Genomic DNA, 26,470 nt, shown 5'->3' with positions numbered 1-26,470 from the left:
TGTGATCTGTATTGGTCTATGCTCATGTGTTCCACTGTTCACTGTTTTTGCCTTGGTGTTGTATATTTTATTTTGTAGTATTGTTCCTAGTGTTTTACTTTGTGATGTGCCAGTGTTTCCACCGTGTCCTCCCCAGCCTATCCTATATAGACCGATTCCGTACCGGTTTCATGGTCGCAGCCTACGTATTTCCTGTAGGCGGACTCGATGTAGCTGCGGGGGTAAAACCCTCACCAGGCGCACCTCTTCCACTACAGTGAACGGCAGAGTGACTGATGTTAGTTTGCCTCAAACTTTACTCCTTTACCTGCTTTTTTACTAACACTAACATTACAAAGATGCCCAGAACATCGAGATGAACCTGTGTAGTTTATGGCTGCTCCAACAGTAGTGGCAACATAAAAATAAAATAAAAACGGAATGTCTAATATCCACCGCGATGGCTGAGACCAGAGCCATTGAGTAATGGTTGAGACAAAGCAGTGAAGAATCCTGCAAGATACATAATTTCAGTCTTACCCAATACCCAATCTTTCTGTTTTATGAACACAAGGCTGCTGTATTTTATACCTCATACTAAGCATTTAAAGTATGAGGTATAAAGTACAGCAGCCTTGTGTTAATAAAACAGAAAGATTTGGTATTGGGTAAGACTGGCGTTATGTATCTTTCACTGCTTTGTCTCAACCATTACTCAATGGCTCTGGTCTCCGCCACCGCGGTGGATATTAGACATTCCGTTTTTATTTTATTTGTATGTTGCCACTACTGTTGGAGCAGCCATAAACTACACAGGTTCATCTCGATGTTCTGGGCATCTTTGTAATGTTAGTGTTAGTAAAAAAGCAGGTAAAGGAGTAAAGTTTGAGGCAAACTAACATCAGTCACTCTGCCGTTCACTGTAGTAGAAGAGGTGCGCCTGGTGAGGGTTTTACTCCCGCAGCTATGTCGAGTCCGCCTACAGGAAATACGTAGGCTGCGACCATGAAACCGGTACGGAATCGGTCTATAGTGTTGATTGTATTTTGGTTTACCTGTGCCCTGTTATCCTGTGTCTATTTAAGTCCTGTTGGCTTTGTGTTCTTGTTGGGTCGTAGTTCCCTGTTGCGTGAGTTCCTCCATTACTATGTTTTCTGTGATTTACCTGCCTTTTGCCCATGTATGGAAGATCCTCTATTATGAAAAATGATTGTTGACCTGTACTCCCCCTCTGTCCCAGTGTGTGAGCAATGGCCCCCAAACTGAGTGTGCTGCTCCTAGTGGTCATCGCCATGGCAACAGTGATGGCCCAGAGGCGACGCCCATCCAAGCCGGCCACAGATGAATGGAACTTCAGGGATGGCTGTAAGCTCCTCCTCCTCATCTCCTGGGCGTGTTCAGAAATAGCGCACTGAGTGCACTGTGCAATGCTAACTAATAGGCGAATGCCCTCCGGTGTGATATTTCACACCGGAGGGCACTCTAATGTCTGGTTTATCCTGTGGGGAGAAAAGTACACCCATTTTTACTTAAAGGATCACTTCACCCACTTTTACCTTATCTTCATGTAATTGGTCCATGCTCATTATACAACAGGTAGTTTCGAGGAATGTGATTGGTTGAATTAGCCATCTATCTACCCGTGCTTAAACGAGCATGATGGAACACCTAATCAAAACATAAGAATCAGCTTTGCTGAGTCTCACAGCGCATAGCCAGCTGAGTGGCTAGGCTAGTTTGCATGATGGGACATTTGCAATCGTATATTGGCTGAATCTGGATTATCTGGCATTAAAAAATTATGAATTTCTATCGAATATCTTAGTTACAATGAAATTGAGTTGGTGTGTTTAAAAAAAAGGGTAACTGTTGTATAATCACAATATAACACTTGAGGGTGTGCTTTAACTAGATTATTGACATGCTAAACCCTCGTCCTTGCAGCAACGCTGTCGTGCCAATAATCACGGTAAAGCACACTCTCTTTATTGCTTACTTTTAAAATGGTACCAATTCTATGTGTCTACTCAGTATGTCTCATTGGTAGGCTGCTGTGTGTGAACAGTTCAGAAACCTGCCTATACCAGCTAATCAGTGACAGCCTTTAGAGTGATTCTGTGTCAATAGAATAAACTACTCTCTCTTCCTGCAAAGTTAGCATATTGAAATAGAAGCCATTGTTCTTGAATTCATAAAATATAAAAAAATAAGTATAAATTCTTGTTTGGCCGAACCTGCAGGTCATTGATATGTATACTATAGGCAAAAGATGATATTGTGATGTCACTATAGCACTGTTTTTTTTTACTGTGCCACTTTGGAGTGCTCACCACTGTAACAACCTCAACCACACCAAGGAGTCTAATGAAGTACTGTCACCTCATAATCACATGAAAAACTGGAAAAAGATCACGGCACAAATACAAAACTCATGGCAGTGCATCTTTAAAGTATGTTAACTCCATAGACACATTCAAAACAGAAAAAGTACAAAACTATGGCACTCCATCTTTATCATCTATGTCCAGATCCTATTCATTTTCAAATATCTGTAGTGGATGTACCTCTGACATGTCCTGGAGTATAAAGTAAGAGTATAAAGTAAGTATAAAGTATTGAAAAATGGACATACTCAAGTAAATTAAACGTTAGTACTTTAGCAAATGCACTTTCCAACACTGGCTCTACCCTGGGTCAAAGGTCATGCTCAGGGCATAGGGTGAAAATGAAAAATGATGAACCTGAGAAAACGGCCAGCACACAATAAATGTCCTTTTTTTTTTTTTTTTTAAGATATTTTTTTGCGGCTTACGCCTTTATTGATTTTTTTTTAAGGGATAGAAAGTAGGCTGACAGGAAACGGGAGAGAGATGGGGGGATGACATGCGGTAAAGGCCGTGTCGGGTCCGTGAGTCGAACCCGCGGCACACCGCGACTGGATCACCAGTCCGGTGCCCAGACCGTTACGCTACGGCCTGGGCCAATAAATGTCCTTTTCACACAAACAGAGCAACACTTTGAAACCACTATGATGTGATATCAACAGCTAGTTACTGTCAAATATTATGGGCCGTTCACACACACCAAGCACTATAACTATACTGTAGGTTTAAAGTCAATGCCATGGCAGAGTCCACAGTCTACACCACAACTATAACATAAACAATGGCGAACGATATAGTTATATTCTCTCTCTCTATAGTTTTAGTGGTTGGTGAAACATTCCAGACCAAGACCTGAGCTCTGCATGATTTGACCTAACCTGCATGGCCAGACTAATATCTCTGCTTGGAAGCTAATGGGGAGCCTAATAACGAATACAGATCTACAAGCTCACTGCATATGTCACATTGTAACACCCGCCTAATGACATGCCCAAAATTGGGATGTTGTCACAGGGTTATAAAAGAAAAAAAATGAATTGATTTCATACACATTACTGTAAATTCTTAATTGTTCTTTATGCATATGATTTAAAAAAGAAAAAAAAGCCTGGTGGCAAATCAATCATCAATCAATGCAATCAATTCATATGGACAAAATTGAAATAGTGCCTATTGTATAATAATTACATTTACTAGAATCAGCATCTGAATGAATATGACTATATATAATTTCTCACTCTTTCTTTCTTTCTTTCTTTCTTTCTTTCTTTCTTTCTTTCTTTCGTCCCTCACCTCCCTCCAAGCAGCTGAGAAGGTGAACATGAAGGGCGTGGCTAACCTGACGGAGATTCTGGACAACTGGAGGTTTGACATCCTGACTCAGATGAAGAACATGCTGCAGAACGACCACCAGGCCCTTCTCCCCGACTACTCCAGGTCCTCCACGCTCTCACCTGTGTCCACAGTTCATTAATGACAAAGTTCTTGATTATATGTTATCAGGCGGTGGAAAGAAATGGCTTAATGTAACCACTTAACCAATTAACCACTACTAACCACAGTACTTTGTTGTGGGTCTACAGTACTTCGTCTCCAACTTGTCTCTTTGTTGAAAATTCACCTCAGAATATGGATGTGAAGTAAAGCCTTCCTTAGTTAGGGATAATATTTCATAAGTAACACTGTAAGTGTGTAAGTTATAAACTTGAAGTGTCCTGAGCTGTTTTTGAAAGTCTACTTTCACTGTGCACTACAAGTAAACCTTGGGCAAATGTACAAAACACATTTGTATCAAAATGTCAAAATAATCATTATGCAAAGTGACCAGGTCAAAATCATAATGGGATTGTAATTTGTAATGCATTAATGTGTTCATCACTTTAATGTTGCAGCTGGTAAAGGTTGGGCTGATTACGTGCTTGAGTAGCTTAATGCATCATAACTTAGGATAAGTAAATGCAGGTTTTTGTATTAATAATCTAAATCATCAAAGTAACTAGTAACTTAAGCTGTAAAATAATTGTAATAGAGTAAAAAGTACAATATTGTCCAACGGAAATACTCAAGTACAATACAACATTGAGTAAATGTACTTAATTACATCTCAACAATGAGAAAACCAGTCAGCAATGGCCTTTGCACATTATTTTGTCTCCTATCCTTCAGGACAAAGGACACACAGGTCATTTTATATGTTTAGAATTGACAGGTTCACTGAAATTCTTTCACTAACAATGGGGGGAAAAATAACTCATGGGTGCGAGTTCCCACAGGAAGCTGGCGTTCCTTGAGACTGAAAATAAAGACAGAGGCTTTTCAGAATGTTGAATGTGTGGTCAGTTGCAGACATAAGGAAGCAATTTCGACATCAAAATAGAACATGTCATTATACAATGTGAAAAACAGGCAGGCCAGGCAGAGAGGCCAGGTTAAGTTCTACATGAGGGAATGGAGTGTTTCCCACCCACCACTATGGTTTGGAGGTCAGGCCGTAATCATATTCATGTTAAATAATGACCACTGGTCAAGAGATGTTTATGTAGGGAGAGAACTCCACTAAGATAATTCATCATCTGTAGTTTTATAGTTCTCTTTGCAGATTGGATTACATTGGTAACCCGACCTGGAAATGTATCTTCTGTAAGCGCTGGCGAGACCCCTATGATTGTCATCAATTTTACACTGTCCGTTTTTGCAAAATGTTTGCGCCTGGTCCTGGTCCTGGGTTCATGTGATTAAAATATGTCCCTGGTTGTAGCTTTGTACAAAATATGTAACTGGCACCACTGCTTCTTTCTCAGCATTAAGTAAGGCCTGATTTGTCCTTCCGTAATGTGTTGTGCATCGAAAATGATCAAACTTGTACATTTCCGGTGCTCGACACGACGACATACATGTCCAAGGACAAATCAGGCGTAAGGATGGCCTTGCACATTACCCTGGATCTATAGGGCTACAACTCTTAGCAATCAATCTATCCATTTGTTTAGTTTATTTTATTAATCGAATAATTGAGAAGAGTGAGTTTTTATATATCAATGTTCCATAAGCATTATTTTATACTTTATTGCACAACGCTGCATGCAATCATAGTGAAAATAGCAGAGATTGTAAATAATATAATAACCCCATATGATTGAGCGGAGTCTCAATGCTAGTATATTTTCAAGATTACGTGTTGCAATCTGCAATGTTCTGCAAAGGTTCTCCCTCAAAATATGAAACTTTTCACTTATAATAATGTCCAAAATAGGGATATTATTATTTAGTTGATTTATTGACTATATATATAGTATACTGTATTCTTTTTATACATTCCATTGATCAGTTGGATTAACTGTTTGCACTGCTATGAATCTAACTGCCTTCACTGCTATGAATCTAACTGCCTTCACTGCTATGAATCTAACTGCCTTCACTGCTATGAATCTAACTGCCTTCACTGCTATGAATCTAACTGCCTTCACTGCTATGAATCTAACTGCCTTCACTGCTATGAATCTAACTGCCTTCACTGCTATGAATCTAACTGCCTTCACTGCTATGAATCTAACTGCCTTCACTGCTATGAATCTAACTGCCTTCACTGCTATGAATCTAACTGCCTTCACTGCTATGAATCTAACTGCCTTCACTGCTATGAATCTAACTGCCTTCACTGCTATGAATCTAACTGCCTTCACTGCTATGAATCTAACTGCCTTCACTGCTATGAATCTAACTGCCTTCACTGCTATGAATCTAACTGCCTTCACTGCTATGAATCTAACTGCCTTCACTGCTATGAATCTAACTGCCTTCACTGCTATGAATCTAACTGCCTTCACTGCTATGAATCTAACTGCCTTCACTGCTATGAATCTAACTGCCTTCACTGCTATGAATCTAACTGCCTTCACTCCCCCTGGCCTTCAGGATCCAGCCGCTGTCTGAGGCCCTGGACGACCTCTACAAGGAGTTCAATGCCCTCAAGGCTCACCTGGGCGACCTGTCCGAAAAGGTCGTCGCCGTCGAGGCCTTCGTGGACGAAGTGAAGACGGAGCGAGCCAGCACCCAAAACACCGCCCCCGCCCCGCCCCCGGCCCCCGCCCCGGGACCCACCAGGAGAAAAGTGTTCAAGAAGAAGGCTGCCGTCTCATCGACATAGATAGACCAACCATATCCCTGTAACCCCAATGACAGCTGTCCCTGCTAGCATTCTATACCTATTCTCAAACTTCTTAATTCAAATGACCCCCAGTTTGTTCGTACGCTCTCACATTTACAGTTCTGTAAGGGTCCATTTGTTTCCTAACTATCAATCAGCTCGGGGACCAACATTGAGGAACACGTTTGCTATACAATTACAATACCGTTGGTTCTTTCAAGAACCATCATAACTCGGAGAGAGTACAAATGAAACAAAATGGACCCGTAAGGTTCCATTTGTACATTCTCAGAGTTACAGTCCTGTAAGGGGTCCATTTGGAAGCCTCTATAAGAATCATTAAAGGGAACCGCTAACAAGTCGTTAAGAAATTGTTAAGGAACCAGAATGGTTAAAATCTTAAAGGATCCCAACCCTACCCCAGACCCTATACGTTGAGAACCACTGCTCTATAATTCAAGTTAATCTTATGTTGTTTGACAGTGCTGGCACTTTGAAGCTCTCTCTACTTCTATTATGTAATGTGCTATTATCTACAGTATGTTATATTTACTCCTCGCTGAGCTCGGTGTGGGCTGCAACACTATGTCACTTAGATTTTTCGTTTCTTGGGACAAATGGAATAGTTTGCGTGTACAGTACGTAATACTTTCCCGCTGTGCTGTTTAGGTACAACTTTTGACAGTTTTTATGCAGTTTGTTTCTAATTGAATAAGTATGTTAACAACATTGACCCATATGATGCTGTCCCTATATTTGGGTTTGTAAAAAAAAAACAGTTATTCAGGCCACTACATAATAATAATAATAATAAACTTTATTTATATAGCACCTTTCATACATAAATGTAGCTCTAAGTGCTTTACAGAGCAGAAAAGATAATAAAAACAAAAGCAAAACAAAACAGCATTAAAACAGGCATGCAGTTAAAACAATAGGACAATAACGCAGTGTCAAATCAGGAGAAGGCAGTGGTACAAAGATAAGAACAGATAAAATAAGGCAACGACATTAAAAAACAAGCAGTAAAACAATACAGTGAGGACGTGAATAACAAAAAATAAAAGATCATTTAAAAGCAATATTGTAGAGGTGGGTCTTGAGCTGAGCTTTAAAAATGTCTACAGAGGCTGCCTGGCGAAGGTACAGTGGCCTTCACATCTATCATTGCTATTATAACATCCCCCCTCCCCCTCTCTCCTATGTATTTTGAGGGGCGCTAGCTAGCCCCTCCTATGTCCAGCTTTCCGGGTTTGTGTAAACACAAACATTGGCTTGTGATTGGCTGATCACCCCATAGCGATGATTTGATTGGCTGAGCAAAGTACATTGAAGATAAAAGTGAGGGCAGAAAAGTGAAGAGGGAAAAGTGAGGACGCCAGATTGGCCAGAATGAGATGATGTATGATGAAAAGAGGGCCCCTCACTTCACACGGGTCGGGTGTGATTATTATTTTATTTTTTACAAATCAAACCCTGCCTAGATACTGCATAGTGCCTGCCAGAATGATGTAGGCCTATCTGCTTGCCTATAGAAACAGCCTAACAGGTATCCTCCCTCTGCATGCATGGTGAACAGTCATCTATATCTATGGTGTTCAGTTGTCCTGGTACTTTGAATACCAAATAAAAGCTCTTGTTGCATAACTTTGCTCCATCTCTTGTTATTTGTTTACTAGAGCTCCAGTCAGTGTAATAAAGATGCATGCAGGGGCACAGCTTGGCTTCTTGACTTGGACCCATAAAATAGCATATGGACCCAAACTATGTGTTAATGCAGGGGTTCCATGCCAAGGACAAGCTCACTACGCATTGCAATGCAACGTGTTCTGAGCTTGTATTCTTAGCTATTTTTGAAAGAGAGAGAGAGAGAGAGAGAGAGATGATATGGTCAGTTTTGACTTTTTGAGTGGTGCAACCACTCCCTTACGGAGCTCTGTGTGTGGGTGGCTGGCTGGCTGGCTGGGTCGGTGCGTCTGAGCACGAAAACAGCATGGTTGTTTTTCACCACATGTGCGCAACCTGACACACACACAAACACACACGCACATATTAACTATATATGGTGATATCGGGTGTGCCAGTACAGTACAGTACAGTACAGTACAGTACAGTACAGTACAGTACAGTACAGTACAGTACAGGGGTCCCCTAATTATTATTATTATTTATTTTTTGCTACTGAACAGTACATGCATAACATTTCCTTAATTAATCTGGTTTCAGTATTCATTCATGATATATTTTCTCTATTATTAAGGTTATATTTTTACAGTCAGTTTGTATTGGGGGGCGGGTGGGGCGGGGGTCGCGAGACATGGCCAAAGCATTTCCGGGGGTCCCCAGCCAAAAACTTTGAGAATCCCAGCAGTAGAGGGTACAGTAGAGGGACCCCCCTGTCACGGGACTTATTATTATTCCACACAATGATTCGAAGAGGTTTAAATATGTTTATTGACACTGAGGTTGCATTATTTGTCACCTGTCTCCCCTCTGCAGGGCTGGCAGTGTGGCAGTGGCACTACTCTCTAGATTGGAGGGTGCCAAGTACTGTGGAGGAGGAGGGGTGTTTGTTCCTTTTATGTTGCATTTTTCATTGTATTATGTTGTCTTACGCTCTGTAAATGAAATGTAGTTGAATGTATATTCCTCTAAAATATAGTAGTGGGGAAGATTACTCGTAGGCCTTAGTTGGCCATGTGGTTGAGTCAATTGATTGTCACTTGCTGATTAGGGGATGGTTTGCCCCACTTGTATAAAATCAGGATTGCTGCAGGTGCCGTGGAGGCAGTTCAGTCTCACTTGAGGCTAGTTGTGAAAGAGCAACAGGTTAGAACTGTGAGCCAGGGCCTCATCGCAGGAGGCATTTAAGCCTGTAACAGTGACTTTTTGTTATTTTCTTAAGTGTTAATGTTGTTTCCTGTTTGTGGAACGTTATTTTGGCCAGTAGTTATTATTTATTTTTGTATTTGCACTGTCTAAAGACACTTTTGGAAGTCAATAATGCCACAAATGCCTGAAACATCTTTGTGGACCTGTCTACTCCTTGGAGCCTCTGACCATCGGCTGGCATTATCACACCCCCACACGGTAATTCTGACCATCTACCAAGCTGGTGGATGGTCAAATGGTGGACTGACCAACAAAAACCAGCTTACCATCTGGACTTAGCTGGTCTAATGACTGGACAGACCAGCAAAGCCAAGCTGGTGTATTGAGTGTACTGGCTTTTGATGAGGTCAGATCAACATATGGAATGTCAGAACAGGTCAGCTCCATTTATGGAGCGTGATGATCTAGTTTCTAGGTGATGATCCAGTCTTCTCCCTCACTGACAGTGTCGTATGGACACGGCCATACTGTATATAGGCGTGACGGACAGACGGCCATATATGGTGGTGCGACGGAGTCACTGACTGACATGTTTCTCAGGTTTTCATAGTAATCTGTGGCCTACGGTTGCAACTATACCAGTAAGACGCCTGAGGGCGAGGTTGTGTGCACTGGCCATAATAGCGTGTCTTGAGTGTACATGGTTTGATGAGGTCAGATCAACATATGGAATGTTAGAACAGATCAGCTCCATATATGGAGATCTAAGGGTGGCAGCGGGGGCAGTGTCTTGAGTGTACCGGGGTTTGAGGGCCCAGGTAGGGCCGGAACTTCATTTTCAGGCCTGTTGAGAACTCTTGTTTTCGCCGGCTGCCGGGCTAACGAGTCTGGAAGTCCCTCGGAGCCCAGGAGGCTGCACTTATAACTTTGGGGCAGGCCCGTCTAGAGTTTAAATGGACAGGTATCAGTCAAAAGGGAGACATCGAAGAGGAAGGACGGATGGGGAACGATCAACATATGGAATGTCAGGTTCTGACATATATCCATATACTAATATTGATGACATCAGGATCTCCATAGCAGGTCGCATTTACTATATAATCCCTGATTTACTATCATCCCTGATGATGTCATAATGATGTCACGAGACTTGGGCACAATAATTTTGGGTGACGTACGATTCTATAGTTAACCTTCAATAATCAAATCTTCAATTATAGAATCAGAATCAGAGACTGGTGGTGCTGCTCTTGATGCTCATATAGCGTTTGCCCGGCCGTGGGCGCGGAAGTGGTTTGAACAGGCTATGGCTGGGGTGATGGATGTATATTAGGCCTATATAGGCCTATATATATATATTATATATATATATGTATATATATATATTATTGGTTATTGTTACAATGGGAGTGATAAATACACACACACACGCACGCACACACACACACACACAGGCGCTGGTGTTGCTATGGAACTTATGGGAGACGGGAGTGATACGCGCGCGCAACATGCACGCACGCGCACACACAAGCAAGACGTAAACTGCTTCTTTGTTATTGGTTAACTCCACGTTACGGTTTCATGTTAAGATCTACAAGCTAACAACTCGTCGCGTTGCAACGCTTAGTGAGCTTGTAGATCTGTTCGTTTTCGACAAGCGTATACAGTCACTGACTGTCCTTAGCGCGAGCTTTGAACTTTCCAGAAAAGGAAATAATAAAAACTGCGTCACGTCTCGGACTGACGGACTCCCACTTTCAGCAGTTTATTCGGCAAGGAAGTAGAACTATACCCAGGTTTGACCCGGCGTTTTTGAGGTGAGAGTTTAACTGTTTATTAAATGACAAAGAACTCAATTTTTTATGTCACAGGGGAAACTTTATTTAGGTAATTTGCTATTTGTTTGCATTTCTACTTGTCCCATAGCACATGGAACCTAGCCCCTTTCGGGACCCTACGTAAAACTTTTTTGATATTTTGTTTAGTTTTACGTTGGGTCCCTGCTCTCTAGTGTATTTTCGTATGGAAATTCCTAAATGCGGATGTGGAGATTCTCTCTAAAACGCCTCCCCGCGGCATGTGACGCCATTATTTTCCTTGAGTTATTCTGAATTTGGTAACTTTAAGTAGCTATACATCCCGGTGCGAATATCTCCTGTGGCGCGGAAGCCGTTAAGTATTTTTAATCTTTGTTTGACCGATTTGGTCGCTTTATTTCTTCTTGTTTGTTTACCGTTTATTGTACCGCCTCCCGGTGTGCGGTTGGCTTGTGAGGCTACGTCCCTGCCTCTGATCTGCTGTGTCATAGCTATAGCGCCACTAGCTAGCCAGATAGGCGGTACAATGAGGTGTCAATAAACAAGAAGAATCCAAGCTTCCAAATCGGGCAAACATATATTAAAAATACTTAACGGCTTCCGCGCCACAGGAGATATTCGCACCGGGATGTATAGCTACTTAAAGTTACCGAATTCAGAATAACTCAAGGAAAATAATGGCGTCACATGCCGCGGGGAGGCGTTTTAACATGTAAACACGAGCCAGTAAATGTTTTAATCAGGTGGCATGGACGACGAGGAACAGGACCCAATGCACTGGGTCGAACAAATGTCAGAAACTTCAGTAGCATTTGGGTTCTGCTTGGAGGGCTAATGGAACCGGCGGAGGGGCTATTTCCTACCGTGTTTTGGTGTGGTTGCTTTGAAGACGGTGGAAATGGCTGTTTATGGATATTGAGTATTTTTAATATATAAGCCTTCCATTTGGGAAAAACACAGGCTTTATATCTTCGGGTGCAGTTTTGTAGGTCGGCTATTTTCAATATAGGGCATAATTATAAGTTCAAATATTGAAAATACCCTATTGACAAGCTCACAACGCATAGTGACTTGTTTAGGGCGGCTGGTGTAGATAATCTGTTTTGATTATTTATTAGTCCACTTGCCAGAATGTGAACCCATGGCATATTGAGTACACCAAAGTTGTATGTTAGAAATGTTGAGTGCATTGCAATAAGCTGTGCGTTTGTAGATTGGCTATAGCTATTTTCCTTGAAACTTGTCCTGATTAATTTTGAATTAATAGCCTACCACAAATCTCCTATGGGAATCACTGGTGCAAAATTGGGCTTGCGACCAGATATTATGTTGAATAGCCAACATGAGTAATATAATGTTAAGTTAGTTGCTCTACTTATCTACCAGTATTTATTTTATGTTATGTACATAAAATAAGAACATCATGCGATGCCTGGAAATGTGTCAATTGTCAGTGTCTAATTATTATGGCTAATATCAACACTACTACTGTTTTATTTTCCTTTTTAGGTTCCCAACTCGTTTTCAGTATGTGGAACTTCTGTCAACCCTAAACCTGGACTACCCATTCCTCAGGGAAAGCATTGGGTCTGGCTATGTAAGTTTTTATTTGTTCATGTTGTTACCTGCATCGGTACAATTCTATTATGTATATATCTATACTGTTAACCACTGAAACTGAGTGCTATATTGGTAAACTAATACTTGGTAGACTGGGGTCAGCTCTATTCCTGGTTTGCTCTTTTTCCACATTCTACACCAATTCTCTCGACCAACAATAATCAATAAAAATGATAAGCTCACAATGTGTTGCAGTGTGACACGTGAGCTTGTAGATCTGCTATTTTCAGAATAGGGGCACTTTTCCCCCCATACTTTCTAGTAAGGGTTTTCTAGTAAGAGATGCAATTCTAGTGTTTCTATTCATCTTTAACAACTTGAAAAACTTTGTTTCACAGGATGCCATGCTTGATTCACTGCATAATACATTTAAAAAAGAAAGGAAGCTACTTGTGTCTAACAATGAAATGGCACGAATAACAGAAAAATGGACTGGAAGGAAGCGACCTCGTCAGACAGAGACAGCTGAGGTTAATCCAAGCACTATGGTAAAAACTGTCAATCTGTTTTAGCTGAAAACTAGTCTGTGCAGAATGAACGTTGGGACCTTTATGCTGATACATTTAAAGGTCCAATGTGTTTTTTCAACAATCTTATGCAATTTACTTTAATCTGTAGAACTTGTTTGATTTATAGATTACAAAAGTGAATCACTCACTCACTCACTACTTGACTGACATTTGTTCTTGTGATTTTAAAGGATTATAAAAATAACATTATTATAATAAATTATTGTATTTTTTTAAGGCCTCCAATCGGAAGCAGCAATTCTGCTCTTGCCTGCACTATTCAAGGAGAAACCAGAGTTGCTGTTTGAAGTTGAGGTGAGCCATGAACCGTTCACTAGTGTGAGAAGCACTATGTAATTGAAGCACATTGTATTATTGCATTCGTTTTTATATTATCATATGGTTGTTTCTGTTTTTGACACAGTGGCTCTGCAGGAGACTAGCCAGAGGGTCTGCGTTTCTCTGATGGTTAATGGTATTCCCTCTCCCCAGGGCCAAGCTCAGACCAGCACTGACATGTCGACACCAAAGATGATGCTGAAAGGCTGCAGGGAGGGTCACCCCAAGAAATATGACCACATCATGCTGTCGATGGATGACCAGGTAATCACAGAGGAGAGTGTGGACATCTCAATGGCCCTGGGACTCCTACTGTGCATATATTTTGTGTTCAGAATCCAGTACCCTAAAGCAGTGTCTCTCAACCTTTTTTGTCCCGGGGCACACTTTTCATAGCCTAAAAATCTCGGGGCACACCTAGATATATGGTGTGTGTATATACTGTATATATAATATATGATATATATATATATATATATATATATATATATATATATATATATATATATGAACCCAATATACTTTTAAAAACACACATGACAGCACTCGTCAAATTACTTTAAAGAGAAAGAAAAGGACAGAGACAGTGCCTCAGTTTCACCAATTTATTTTTGAAAACTCATACAAAATGTAGCACACACATGTTCAATTTGTCAATGCAAAGTAATACTTCTAAATAAAAAAAGGAGTTGTAAAAACAAGAACAAAAATCTTTTGCCACAATACAATGGTCTTAAACTTGAGCACTTTTGTACAAAGAAAATCGTAAAAAACAATTGATAAAAAGAAAAGTAAATATTTTTGACAAGTTCTGTCTTAGTGTGAACCTTGAGCTTGTTTTCCTGAACAAAGAGTTTTTATCCTGGCTGGATGCTGGACAAACAGACACAGAGCTCTTCATTTTCAAGTCAGGCTTGAAAAGCTAAGCTCACAGGTAGGTTGTGGAAAAGGGGAGCAGCACTGCCATTGCGCTGGCTGTGATGGCTGGATATTAGTACTGAGTACGTTTTATCCCCAGTAAACGTGAATCCAAACTTCATGTAATCATCGCGGTACAGTCTGGCAGGGGCTTTCTTTGTAGGCGTTGCGTTAGTAGCCGTCGTCAGGTGGAGGTGACTCGGCGGCGCTGTGTGTGCTGCTGTCGGGTTCTGGTGGTGTCTTTCTGGAGGGAGCGAAATGTCTGTGCTGTGCCCCATTTATACAGTAAAGTTGCCAGGCGATTAACATTTCTATGGCCGATGGTCGTTAAGAGTGAAGAGTCTATTGTTCCGTCGTCATGTTGTTTTCGCATGTCTATTTAGACGTGTGACAACAACAACGACGCAACAATAGGACGCCTATCTATCGCTTTCGGGGGAGGGCTAGTGTTACTTTTGGTCAAAATCTCGAGGCACACCTGGAGATTTCAAAGGCACAGTAAAGTGCCGCGGTACATAGGTTGAGAAACACTGCCCTAAAGGACTGAAAAAGACACTGACCTTTTTGGTGTTGTTCTGAAATTGAAGGATGCAGGCAAACTTCCTGTCACAGTAAAAAGAGTGTACAACTCCATCTATGAGTAGCATGTATGTAGGACTCTGTGTTCTCTCTCCATGTCTGAAGAGAGTCAGCTAAAAAGCAAGGACTTTGCCACTGGACTGGGCCTCTTCTAATTCTGGAGTGTACATTTTGTTTTGGAAATCCTGAAATCCTCAAAGTGTCAAAAACAGTCAAGTGTGTTGTTGACAATTATATATTATAATTATAATTATAATTATATTGTACAGGAAAGGGGGAAGGGAAAAATGCGAAGGTGGGACTTTTTTACATTCTTCAACAGAAAGGGTTCTGAATTGACAAATTAAAGTAAAATCACCTATTCTGGTTGACCTAAACAATATATATATATATATATATAGTGAACCTATAATAAAAGATCTGCCATAATACAATAAATTAAAATGGTATTTGTAGGTCTACACAGATTGGAGGCACAGGTTAAAAGCACATTAGGAACCAGGTATGCTTAAGTAAATCATTCATTGCTGAACACTGCTCAAATACAAGTCTGTTCCCGTTTCATATACTTTTGGTATGTTTAACTACATTTGTCATTATATCTTTAAAGTAATCATCTCTTTGTCTCGGGGAGAGCCCGCCCTTCTCCACCGGATACAGCGGCTGCAGCTCAGCGAATTGATGAAAATGAAAAAACGATAATAGCAAGGCCTGAAGCCAGAATTGAGGGATACTACTGGAGACATGCCATTTTCTAATTAATAAATTGCTTAATGTACTTATTACACAGCCTTGGGCTCTTACAGAATTCAAATCAAAACAAAACTCAGTTTCTGCACAGACATTTAATGAACTAGAGATGGTCTTGGTAATCTCCCTTGGAGAATCAATTACAGAACACCGGGAAAGGCTATACAGTTCAGATGCATCGTGATCATAATGCTCTAAACTGAGCATTCTTCTTTTTTCCCCGACAAGCCGTATCTGAGTGTCAGCTGGGTGGCTGTTAGTAATACACAGCTGCAGATGGTGCTGGCTTTTGGATTCTCACTGCAATCAGATGCTGTTTTTGAATTTGAACTAGCTGGCATCATTATATTGGGCATGTCATAGATAGACGAATAGTACTCAATGTTCAATTTCCTTTTTTCCCCTAAAACATTTACATTTTTCGTTTTCAAAATAGCCAAGTGCACGGCAGTAACGTCGTAAAGTGATTCATTATGAGCTTGTATATGATGTAGAGGTGTGCTTCATGTGGAAACTGGAAACTATATTTCGTTCAAATTCAATATAGGGTCGATGGATAGTAGTTTATGTTGAGTTGTGGGTTTGCTACTAGTAGGGGATGTTAAGTCTACTCCAGGTCTGTCCTCCATGCAGCCTAATTCGTCTCCCTCTAATTGCAGGCACCCTGCCCATGTGACATAATGGTTGGTGTGGTGCGTTGTAACTCTGCAGAGGTCAGCAAAAACTTTGAATAACTCTGCCCTTTAGCAGCAGTAGAGGAGTCTTTACCACTTGTTTGACAACATACATCTGTTGGCTTTCTTAGCTGACCAATGACCACATTACAGTTTTCAGCCCTCTAGACTCTGGAGTCTGGACCTGAGTCCAGAGTCTGAGGCTTGTACCACTTATTTCCTGTCTCCACCAAATCTCTTCTAAAGAAATAGCAGATCTAAAACAGCACTGTGAAATGTGACATGCTGAGCTTGTATAGATCAGCGATTTTCTTTTGGCTATAATGTTGACCCCAGAATATGGATGCTGCGGTTCAAGTGGTTAAATTCTACTCCTCACCCCGCCCTGCTGTCCTTGAACGACCTTTGCTCTGTGCAGTTGTAGTGACATACAAACTCCTCTAGGGACACACACACAATGAATACAGGCTAGGAACGCCATCACTAGGGGAAAAAAGCCACTGCAACTGTCAGATTATATAAATATATTATGGATATACTTGCGATTCACCCATTCTTGTGGCACCCTGATACTCACTCTGATTTTCAAGAAAGTGTGTTTGGTGCATTCGTTAAAAGCAAACTGTGTCAGTCACTCAAAACAAACACTCAATTGAAAAACATGACGCATCTCGTCCGTAGGGAAATGCCAGACTAAGAATGAAAGTAAGAAAGAGAATTACAGAAACAAAGATCTCTCTGTACAACTTTGGTCCTCTCCTCTCCGAGTTTCAGTGGTGTTAAGTACATTTACTCAAGTACTGTTCTTAAGTACAATTTTGAGCTTCAGTATTTATTCACAATGTTCAATACTTTTACTTCTACTCCACTACATTTCAGAGGCAAATACTGTACGTTTTCACTCCAATACAATTATTTGGCAGCTTTAGTTACTAGTTACTTTGCAGATTTAGTTTATTAATAAATACATAAACCACTTCAGCCCTATATATATATATATATATATAGTTTGGCCATTTGAAAATAGCCAAATACGAGCTCATGCGTCGCGATCTGACACGTGAGCTTGTAGATCTGCTATTTTCAAAAGATTTGTAAACATTTTGCACAATGAGTACTTTACTATTGGTACGTCAAGTTGATGTCAATATCTTCGTACATTTTGAATCCTGGATGCTTTTGTAACAGACGTTTCCGACATTGCCGTCCTTTTAAGATACGTGAGTACTTCTTCCATCACCGCTGAGTTACGTGAGCTCTGAACCAGTTGGTACTATATCACAGCGACTGAAGGAAAACGTATACAGTGTGACAGGGCTCATGTGCTCCGTCCCGACACAGGTCATCAGGTGGAAGAATATCAGACGGAGAAACAATCAAGGCCATCACACCATGGGTAATGCAGGACGTGGCCATGCGTGATATTACTCTGGGTTGGGGGACCGTATTCAACCCTTTGGCTCCTGAAAGAGGCTTGCCTGTCTGTCTGTCGCAGTGTGTGTCTGTCCTGGACCTGGACTGATCAGTGCTAAACTTCTTGTGCACAGTGTCACTGGGCTAACATAAATCTGGGAACCCATTCATTAAAAAACAGATACTGTAGTGTATATTATTTTAATTAGTTTTTGCCTCTGGGGGGCACCACCTCCCTTGTTGTGTAGAAATAGGAACTCGGTCTGGCTCCTCCCCTTTCTTAGTGCACTTCCTCCCGGGTGCTTCTGTGTTTATTCCTACTAACAACAACACTAGGTGGGTGCAATACACTGTGCGCAATAGAGCACCAAAGTCTGACGTCACTTTCAGTAGAGGGCGTCAGTCCCCAGGTTCATGTATTTTTTTAGTTGCATTGAAATCACCATAGGAGGATTTTTAGATTGCTTCATATAAGAACTCTGTTTGAAAAATAAACATGTCATCCCGGCCGCTTCACTCATATGGATATGAAGAATCAACTGACTGAGAGAAAACGCTAATGTTACTGCTACTGAATTAGTTTCATTTTCGCTAGAAGCAGACTGTATCATATATGAGTGACTGACTGTTGCAAACGATACAGAGACACCTCCCTGACAATAACGCCGAGACAGCTTGTTTATTTTTGGACCACAACGCTTATAGTAGACAATATTAAGATCACCCCATGTTATTCTCCATAGAGAAATTACTTCCGCGAACCAGGGGAATCGAAGGGATGAGCGAGTTACGTCAGGACTTCGGTGCTCTATACAAACTCATTTGTTAGTGGTGTGCATATCTGAACGCACCCACATGTTTAGAGCAAGTGGTGCTGACAGAGTCTGCGGTTAGCAGAATTTGTCTTGAGAGATTAGGCTATACCAGGGCTTTACACTGGGATGGCCATGGCCCACCCACCTGACCACTTAGCATTGTTTCATATACATTTTATATTATCAATACAATCGTAGTGTTTTGCCAATTATTTGGGGGCCTACTTGCAATATCCTCATGGCCCATTCATGCATGGGAATCGATGTTTTTAAACTTTTTAAAATATTTTAGTTTTATATAATGAAGGTCAGTGGGCTCATTGTCCAACTTTGGCATGGATGACGTGATGGCATAAGCAGAAACGCAAAGTTATTTTCAAAGTGGTTTAATGACCTAAAAAGATAAAATATAAAGCCTGCATGGTGCTGCTTCTGTCCAGATACACATTCATCAGCACATTAAAACAATCATTTTAAGTGAGCTTGCTCCACTGGAATAGGCCTAAAGCACACTTCAACTACAACTTCACTGAAGTTTCATAATCACTTTGATCAATAATAATGTTCACACTTTCAGTAAGATCAGTAAGCCAGTGGTTCTCAAAGTGGGGTCCGGAGACTCCCAGGGGTCCCCCAAATTAACAAAGACAGTTGTTCTTATAGCATCAAAATCATTTTAACCACTTTATCCATGATTATTTTATACGTTGGCTACTACCATACCATACCATACCATCTTTATTTCTATAGCACATTTAAATAACAAGTTGTACCACAAGTGCTTTACAATAAAATAATAAAAAACAAACAACATACAGTACACAGTGTCACTTTCAACATCAAAAGCTCATACTATGCTTGGAAAAGCCAAAGAATAAAAATACGTCTTGAGGCGTGATTTAAACACCTGAAGAGTGGGGGCTTGTCTTATGTGCAGAGGCAGCTCATTCCAGAGCTTGGGAGCTGCCACTGCAAAAGCCCGGTTCCCTCTGAGCTTCAGCCTTGATTTAGGGACCACCAGGAGAAGCTGGTCAGAGGACCTGAGGGTCCTAGAAAATAGAAGATATACACGTCGATCACAACGCGGCACGAACACGCTGTGAGCTTGTACATCTGCTATTTAAACTTTGAAAAAGTATCGTAAATGTTTGGAAATTTTGGAAAATTCAGAATTAATTTTCTAACATAAATCATAGGCTGGGGATCCCTGGAACAAAACATTGTCAGAAGGAGAGGTCCACAGTAAAATACATCAATTTGGGGGTTCTGGGCATTAAAACAGTTAAAAACCACTGACATAAACAACGCAACCAAATAAAAATGTATCGAGTATCCCCAACTCTCTCCTCATTCTCTGGGATGCTATTAAAACCAGTGAACTATGACCTGCACGCTCTGACAGAAAGTCATATGTCATGTTGTGTCACAGATCTCAACCAATCAGCTGTGGCTATTGATTTTCCACAGCGAACTGTCACTCAAGGCCTTTTTGACCCAGGGGTCAATAGGAGGGGTGACACCTCCACGTGACAGGCTGCCCTCAGCGTCATTCAGCCGTGGCGTGGAGTGGACACGTCTTTACTCAACCCTATCTATTGCTTTCACATTGGCTCCAATGCTTTAAGCTCTTAAAGGAACATGCTGTAGTGTAAACCATTGGTTCTCAAAGGACCCCCCAGGGGTCCGTGGGGGGGTAGGGATGACCATGAGGTCCCCAGCAAGCGTATGAGTCTATATGGCACTGGTGCATTTTAAAGCAAAATGCCAGACGCCATAGGATTAATACAGAGTCACAATAATCAGAAATATGTTTTTACGGACTCAAATCTTTGCATCTGGAGGTCCCTAGCACAAATATGTTTGAGCGGCGCTAGCCGCCCCTATGCACAGCCTTTTGTGTATGTCTGTCCGTATGAGCATGGAATCGATTTTATATGGCACTAACTGACGATGTATAGTAAGACATCATGTGACCAATAAATACAGTGGGCATTTTGAAGAGAGAGGACTTGGGGTGTCCTGTTTGGTCCAGGGAAAAACACTTAAATAGTTGATACATTAAAATGTGCCTGTATCCACCATCCAACACAAAATGTTGTGCCTTTGAAAACTTTATTTTGTCCAGCTCATGAATGTAGCCTGTGATAGTGTGATTATTGAGTAACAAGGAAGAAAAGAACCCTAATCTGCATGTACCCCGACCACTATTGTGTCAGGTGCGTCTATGATGGACCCACCCGACACAATGGTGGTGGTCCCCAGGTTGCTCTTAGTCAGGATGGTGTTCCCTGGGTCAAAATCTGAGTTATTTTCTTTAGGGGAATGTAGACTTTAAAATGTTCACACGTTTCAAATGTCTTCAGACTTTAATGTCACATCACAGGTTTACAGGTGTAACTCTGTGGGTGAATTTATTTTGCAAGCTCCGTCGTTTTGTCATATTTGATATTGCTGTATTTCATGTATATTGTTGATTGTGTTTTGTATTTCGGCTACATTGAGAATGAGTGCCTGCCCCTCAATTGTACTCCGAGCTTAAGGTTATGATGGTGATGATGATGATGATGATGAAGAGGGGGGAAGAGGAAGAAAGAAGGGTGTAACGATTTAGTTCCCTGCTACCCTGATGACCTTGGGATACATCACTGAGGATATGTCCCAAGTGCATCCATGCAATATGTTTTTTTTGTTCTAGTTATTCTATTTATAGTGACTCATAGGAATAGACTACATAAATACATGAAACCAGGAATAGTCTGGTGACCACGGGTGACAGTCGGAATGTAGATGGCACCCGGGAGCAGTATGGGTTGTTTCCTAATGATGCATATTTTATTATATATTAAATATTACTGGGAAGCATCATATTTGAAAACAAAGTTAACTAAGTAAGGAAGAACTGTGTACAGTTTGAGGAGGAAGCCCAACAAACCCACGGTGAGGCTTTTAGGAGGGCCATTAAAGCGGCAAACAGAGCCTGCAGCACCACCGTTGCCCAGGTGGAGCCTGCAGAACCATTGCGGCTCAAGAATCTACCACTCCTGATTCCTGAGTGTCTGGTGCAACAAGACCTGGTGAGAGCAGGAGTGGACCTGGTGAGACATACTTGGAGAGGCCCGGACAGGAGCCAACCCACAGAGCTCTCTATCAGGCCAGCGCACAGTGCGCTGGCCTGATAGACTCCAGAATCTCAATCTCACCTGCTGTGCTCAATCTGGCTTTTTTTTCTTTTTCGCACTGTGCGATTCAAGTCACAGGCAGTGGCACATTGCCACACAGGCAGACACACTCCACATGCACATTGGAGATTTGAACAGTCAGAATGTTCAAATGTGTTTATGTCCCCCACAGACCTAGTGGAATAATACAATATTTTTGTATATTTTTGTAAATATTGTATTTTTATATACAATCTTTTTGGGCAAAAAATATATAAATATATATATTTTTTTTGCTCAGTCGACTATTAGTCGACTAACAGCAAATTTATTCATCTATCAGTCGACTATACAAATCCTTAGTCGGGGACAGCCCTAGTGTGAAGTGACATTGTGAACATGCCCTTTCTCGCCAGCTTATTGCCGTCTTACTTGCCAGCATCTGAGCAAGTGGACCACGTCATCTGCCCCAATACAGCTATGCCCAAATATGGAGTGTGTTATCTAACCTCAAAGTCAGGCGCAAACAAATCAGTCAGCACCGGCAGACACATACAAGCTCAAAGACATATCACTCCAGATAGAGGTCAATGTAAGACCGCAGGTCTATTACACATTTTTACAATCCACAGAGAATCTACCTTAGAATGGCAGATCCAGATGACATCCAAGATGATGATGCTTCATCTGCTTGTGACAGTTCCACAGATGATAATGATACTAACGATGAAAATGAGTCCCCAGATGATTCCTCCACAGATCATTGGAACTATCGCTCACAGTTTGTGTCCCCTCCAGAGGAGGAGGAGGCGGTGAAGAAGTTTGTGGACTCCACAAATTATGCTTCCACAGATGATTGGGACTATGACCCCCAGTTTCAGCCCATCATGACCCCTCCAGGGGAGGAGGAGGAGGAGGAGGAGGCGGTGAAGTATTTAGTGGACTCCACAGATGAAGCTTCCACAGATGATTGGAACTATGACCCCCAGTTTCAGCCCATCATGACCCCTCCAGAGGAGGAGGAGGAGGCGGTGAAGAAGTTAGTGGACTCCACAGATGAAGCTTCCACAGATGACTGGGACTATGACCCCCAGTTTGAGCCCGTCATGTCCCCTCCATGGGAGGAGGAGGAGGCGGTGAAGAATTTAGTGGACTCTACAGATGAAGCTTCCACAGATGATTGGAACTATGACCCCCAGTTTGAGCCCATCATGACCCCTCCAGAGGAGGAGGAGGAGGCGGTGAAGAAGTTAGTGGACTCCACAGATGATGCTTCCACAGATGATGACAATGACCCCCAGTTTAAGCCCACCGTGTCCCTGCCAATTCCAAAGGACACTGAGGTTGATGACTATGACTCATACACAGACGAAGCACAAGCACATCATGACACTCGCTTTGAGCCCATCGTGTCCCTTCCAGCGCCGGAGGTTGTGAAACAGTTAGAGGAATTGAGAAGTCCAAACGACACTGAAGATTATGACTATGACACCTCCACAGACGATGCACATAATGACCCTCCCTTTGGGCCCATCGTGTTCCTTCCAGAGCAGGAGGTGAAAACGCTAGAGGAGGACGAAGAGGAGGTGTTCAGAATGCGGGCCAAGCTCTATCGCTTTGATTCTGAGAAAGACCCTGCAGAGTGGAAGGAGCGTGGCACTGGTGATGTGAAGTTGATGAAACACAAAGAGAAGAGCACAATCCGCCTATTGATGAGGAGAGAACGTACCCTGAAGGTTTGTGCCAATCACTACATCTCTCCTATGATGGAGTTGAAGCCCAAAGTTGGCAATAATAGGGCCTGGGTATGGAACACATTGGCAGACTTCACTGATGGAAGAGCAAAACCTGAGCTTCTAGCAATACGTTTTATGAATGCAGCAAAGGCTCAGGAATTCAAAGTGAAGTTTGATGAGTGCAAGGAGGAAGTCAGAAGATCTCGACAGGAAACGGGAGATGATTTGGAAAGCATGAACAAAGTGGAAGATAAGCTGAAGGAGCTATCGGTAAAGGAGGACAAGCCATCCGATGGAAACAACAAAGTGAACAAGACAAAGTCAAAGTGCAAGGATGAAAACAGAGACAACGCAAACAAATCATCAGGAACACAAGTTCCTGCAGATTTGTACAAGGACAAGTCATCAGATTTTTGAGGGACGCTAGCCCCTCCCTCCTTTGCCCAGTTTTGTGTTTTGTGTGTACCCTATAGCGATGATTTGATTGGCTGAGCACCCCATATTGATGATTTGATTGGCTGAGGAAAGTACGTATCGAGGACAGGAAAGTGAGGACACAAATTGTGATTGGCAATTTGGCCGGAATGAGATGATGTATATGATGTGTATATGATGTATGATGATAAGAGCACCCGTCACTTCACACGGGTGTGATTTTTATTATTTCAAAAGATTTTACGTTTTCCCCCCCAAAACAAATCTAAAATGTTCATGAATTACAAACAATTCCGATATCTTTCTAAATAATTTCATGAATACCAAAAATCTAAGAAATTCCATGAATTCGATTTTGTAAGCCGAATTTGTAAGAAGTATAGTGAAAATAATAAACCTACAAGCTGGGTTTTTGAGCAGTTATAACCACTCCAAGTAACACTATGTTATTGACTATGTGTGGTTGTGTGTAGTAGGCCTATTTGTCTATTAGTCTATGGAAAGAGGTGTGGCCTGCACACCATTCTTAGGCAAAGGAATTACCTTATTATAGTTAAAGTAATCAACAGATCTTCATCAGGTCAGTTCAGTATGAAGATCTGTTGATCGAATCATTGTCTTAAACTATAATAAAGTAATTCCTTTGCCTAAGAATGGTCCTACCTCTTTCCATGATTGCCTTTATTGGCCCTGCACCCACTGTCGAGGTGTGGTATGCTCTGTCTATTTGTCTATCTCAGCACAGTTAGGTTACTGTCACATGAGATCATGCAGGTCTATACGTAATCATACGGTAATAATAACTACTAATTCTAGAGATTGCTTTCACAGAATGCATATTGAATGTTTAAATACAATAATAAATATGATTTATTTTCATAATTACAATGTTATAAATGGCATCAAAGATTTAATTATCCAGTAAAAATGTTTTATTTTAAGTGTCACTGAAGTAATCACAGTAATCAATATTTGTGGGCTGTGTCATTAAGGGTAACACAATTAGTTTAGTGTAACACCAGTATTTGGTACTAAAATGCACAATTTGAAGTCAACATCTTCAAAAACACGCTTTGAGCATCAATAATGTATTGGCCCTTTCCCTTGTGTTAAAAAGTGTCATAAGATGTTGGATATTCATGCTGGGCGCCAAAATGCACTGCTTAGTTGTTAATGTTGATGTAATTGAGATAGGTTTCATGTTTGGAGGACACAAGTACAGAAGTATAGCTATGGCTTATTTGTGTGTATCTGGAGTGGTAGCTCTTGATGAAGCATAACTACTCAGCCAAACCATTTAACGTTCTGTAGGAAGATTATATATATTAAAAACAAATACAATCTGATATCTAATAACATTCTCGGGTTATAACTGGCTGTCAATGGTGACGTAATTACGATGTTTCAATATTGGTTGGGTAACTTGTAACGTATACATGAGTTGAAAGTACTATACTGTGGTCCGCTGGCTTTTTTATGTACGTATGCTTGGTTGGTATATCAACGTCCAGTATATACAGTATACCTCCCAAGCACACGTGCATACGTCCCAACACGACCACAATACTTGTGCGCTCTGCTTGCTGCTACGGACTTTCAAATCTCAGCCTCTCTGTAAAACATTGGAATTCAATACTAAAGTCGGGTTATAACTGGCTGTCAATGGTGATGTAATTACGATATGTTTCAATATTGGTTGGGTAACGGGTAACGTATGTATGTATACATGTATGTAAGTTGAAAGTACCCTACGGGTGAACCAGATTACATAAATGACCATATGTCTTACGTCATCATTGAGAGCTAGTCATACATATACGTACACACCATGTACTCTGGTCCCAGCAAATCAGGCACAATTTGCTATTTTATTTTACAAATTACATATATATGTATATGACTAGCTCTCAATGATGACGTAAGACATATGGTCATTTATGTAATCTGGTCCCAGCAAATCAGGCACAATTTTGCTGTTTTATTTGCATACGCATCAAAAGTGGCGGGTTGGCTGGGACGGTGCATATGGACCGGGCGAGAATATTACTTGCGCGCTCTGCTTGTGCAAGTAATGAGGCATTATGTAGGAAAATATGCAAAATAATTTTCCCCACTATTTTGGAGCTCTGGCTCGTGGACTAAACCAAAAAGAACTCAACCCAACCGGTAGAAAGGGTGTCACACTGACGTAAATTCTCCATTCATTTTTAATTTGTAATGTTTGTTTAGACAACAAAAACATTAAACACTATAGCTGTTTATAGGAGGGGCTAGTGCCCCTCAATATTATATTATGCCAAAGATTGAAATTTAACTCCATATTCGGGTATAAGTGACATATTGATGGCGTGGGCATTGAGGCTGC

The 26,470-nt window shown here is 41.2% G+C and overlaps 1 protein-coding gene across 1 annotated transcript in view; it reads left to right on the top strand.

The window, feature by feature from the left end:
- Positions 1-7,302, top strand: part of LOC310869656 (uncharacterized protein) — an 11,015-nt gene extending 3,713 nt beyond the window's left edge. Inside the window, exons 2-4 of the mRNA XM_083780487.1 lie at positions 1,220-1,344; positions 3,671-3,800; positions 6,279-7,302. Of these exons, the coding sequence (XP_083636613.1) occupies positions 1,230-1,344; positions 3,671-3,800; positions 6,279-6,510 (477 nt within the window). The 5' untranslated portion in view covers positions 1,220-1,229 and the 3' untranslated portion in view covers positions 6,511-7,302. The remainder of the gene's footprint in view (positions 1-1,219; positions 1,345-3,670; positions 3,801-6,278) is intronic.
- The last annotated feature ends 19,168 nt before the right edge of the window (positions 7,303-26,470 follow it).

Source organism: Protomyctophum parallelum, assembly GCF_964188405.1.
Source record: "Protomyctophum parallelum genome assembly, chromosome: 13".
In the NCBI taxonomy this organism is placed as follows: Eukaryota; Metazoa; Chordata; class Actinopteri; order Myctophiformes; family Myctophidae; genus Protomyctophum; species Protomyctophum parallelum.
The sequence above is the reverse complement of the archived record's forward strand: the minus strand, read 5'-3'. Positions and strand labels throughout refer to the sequence as shown.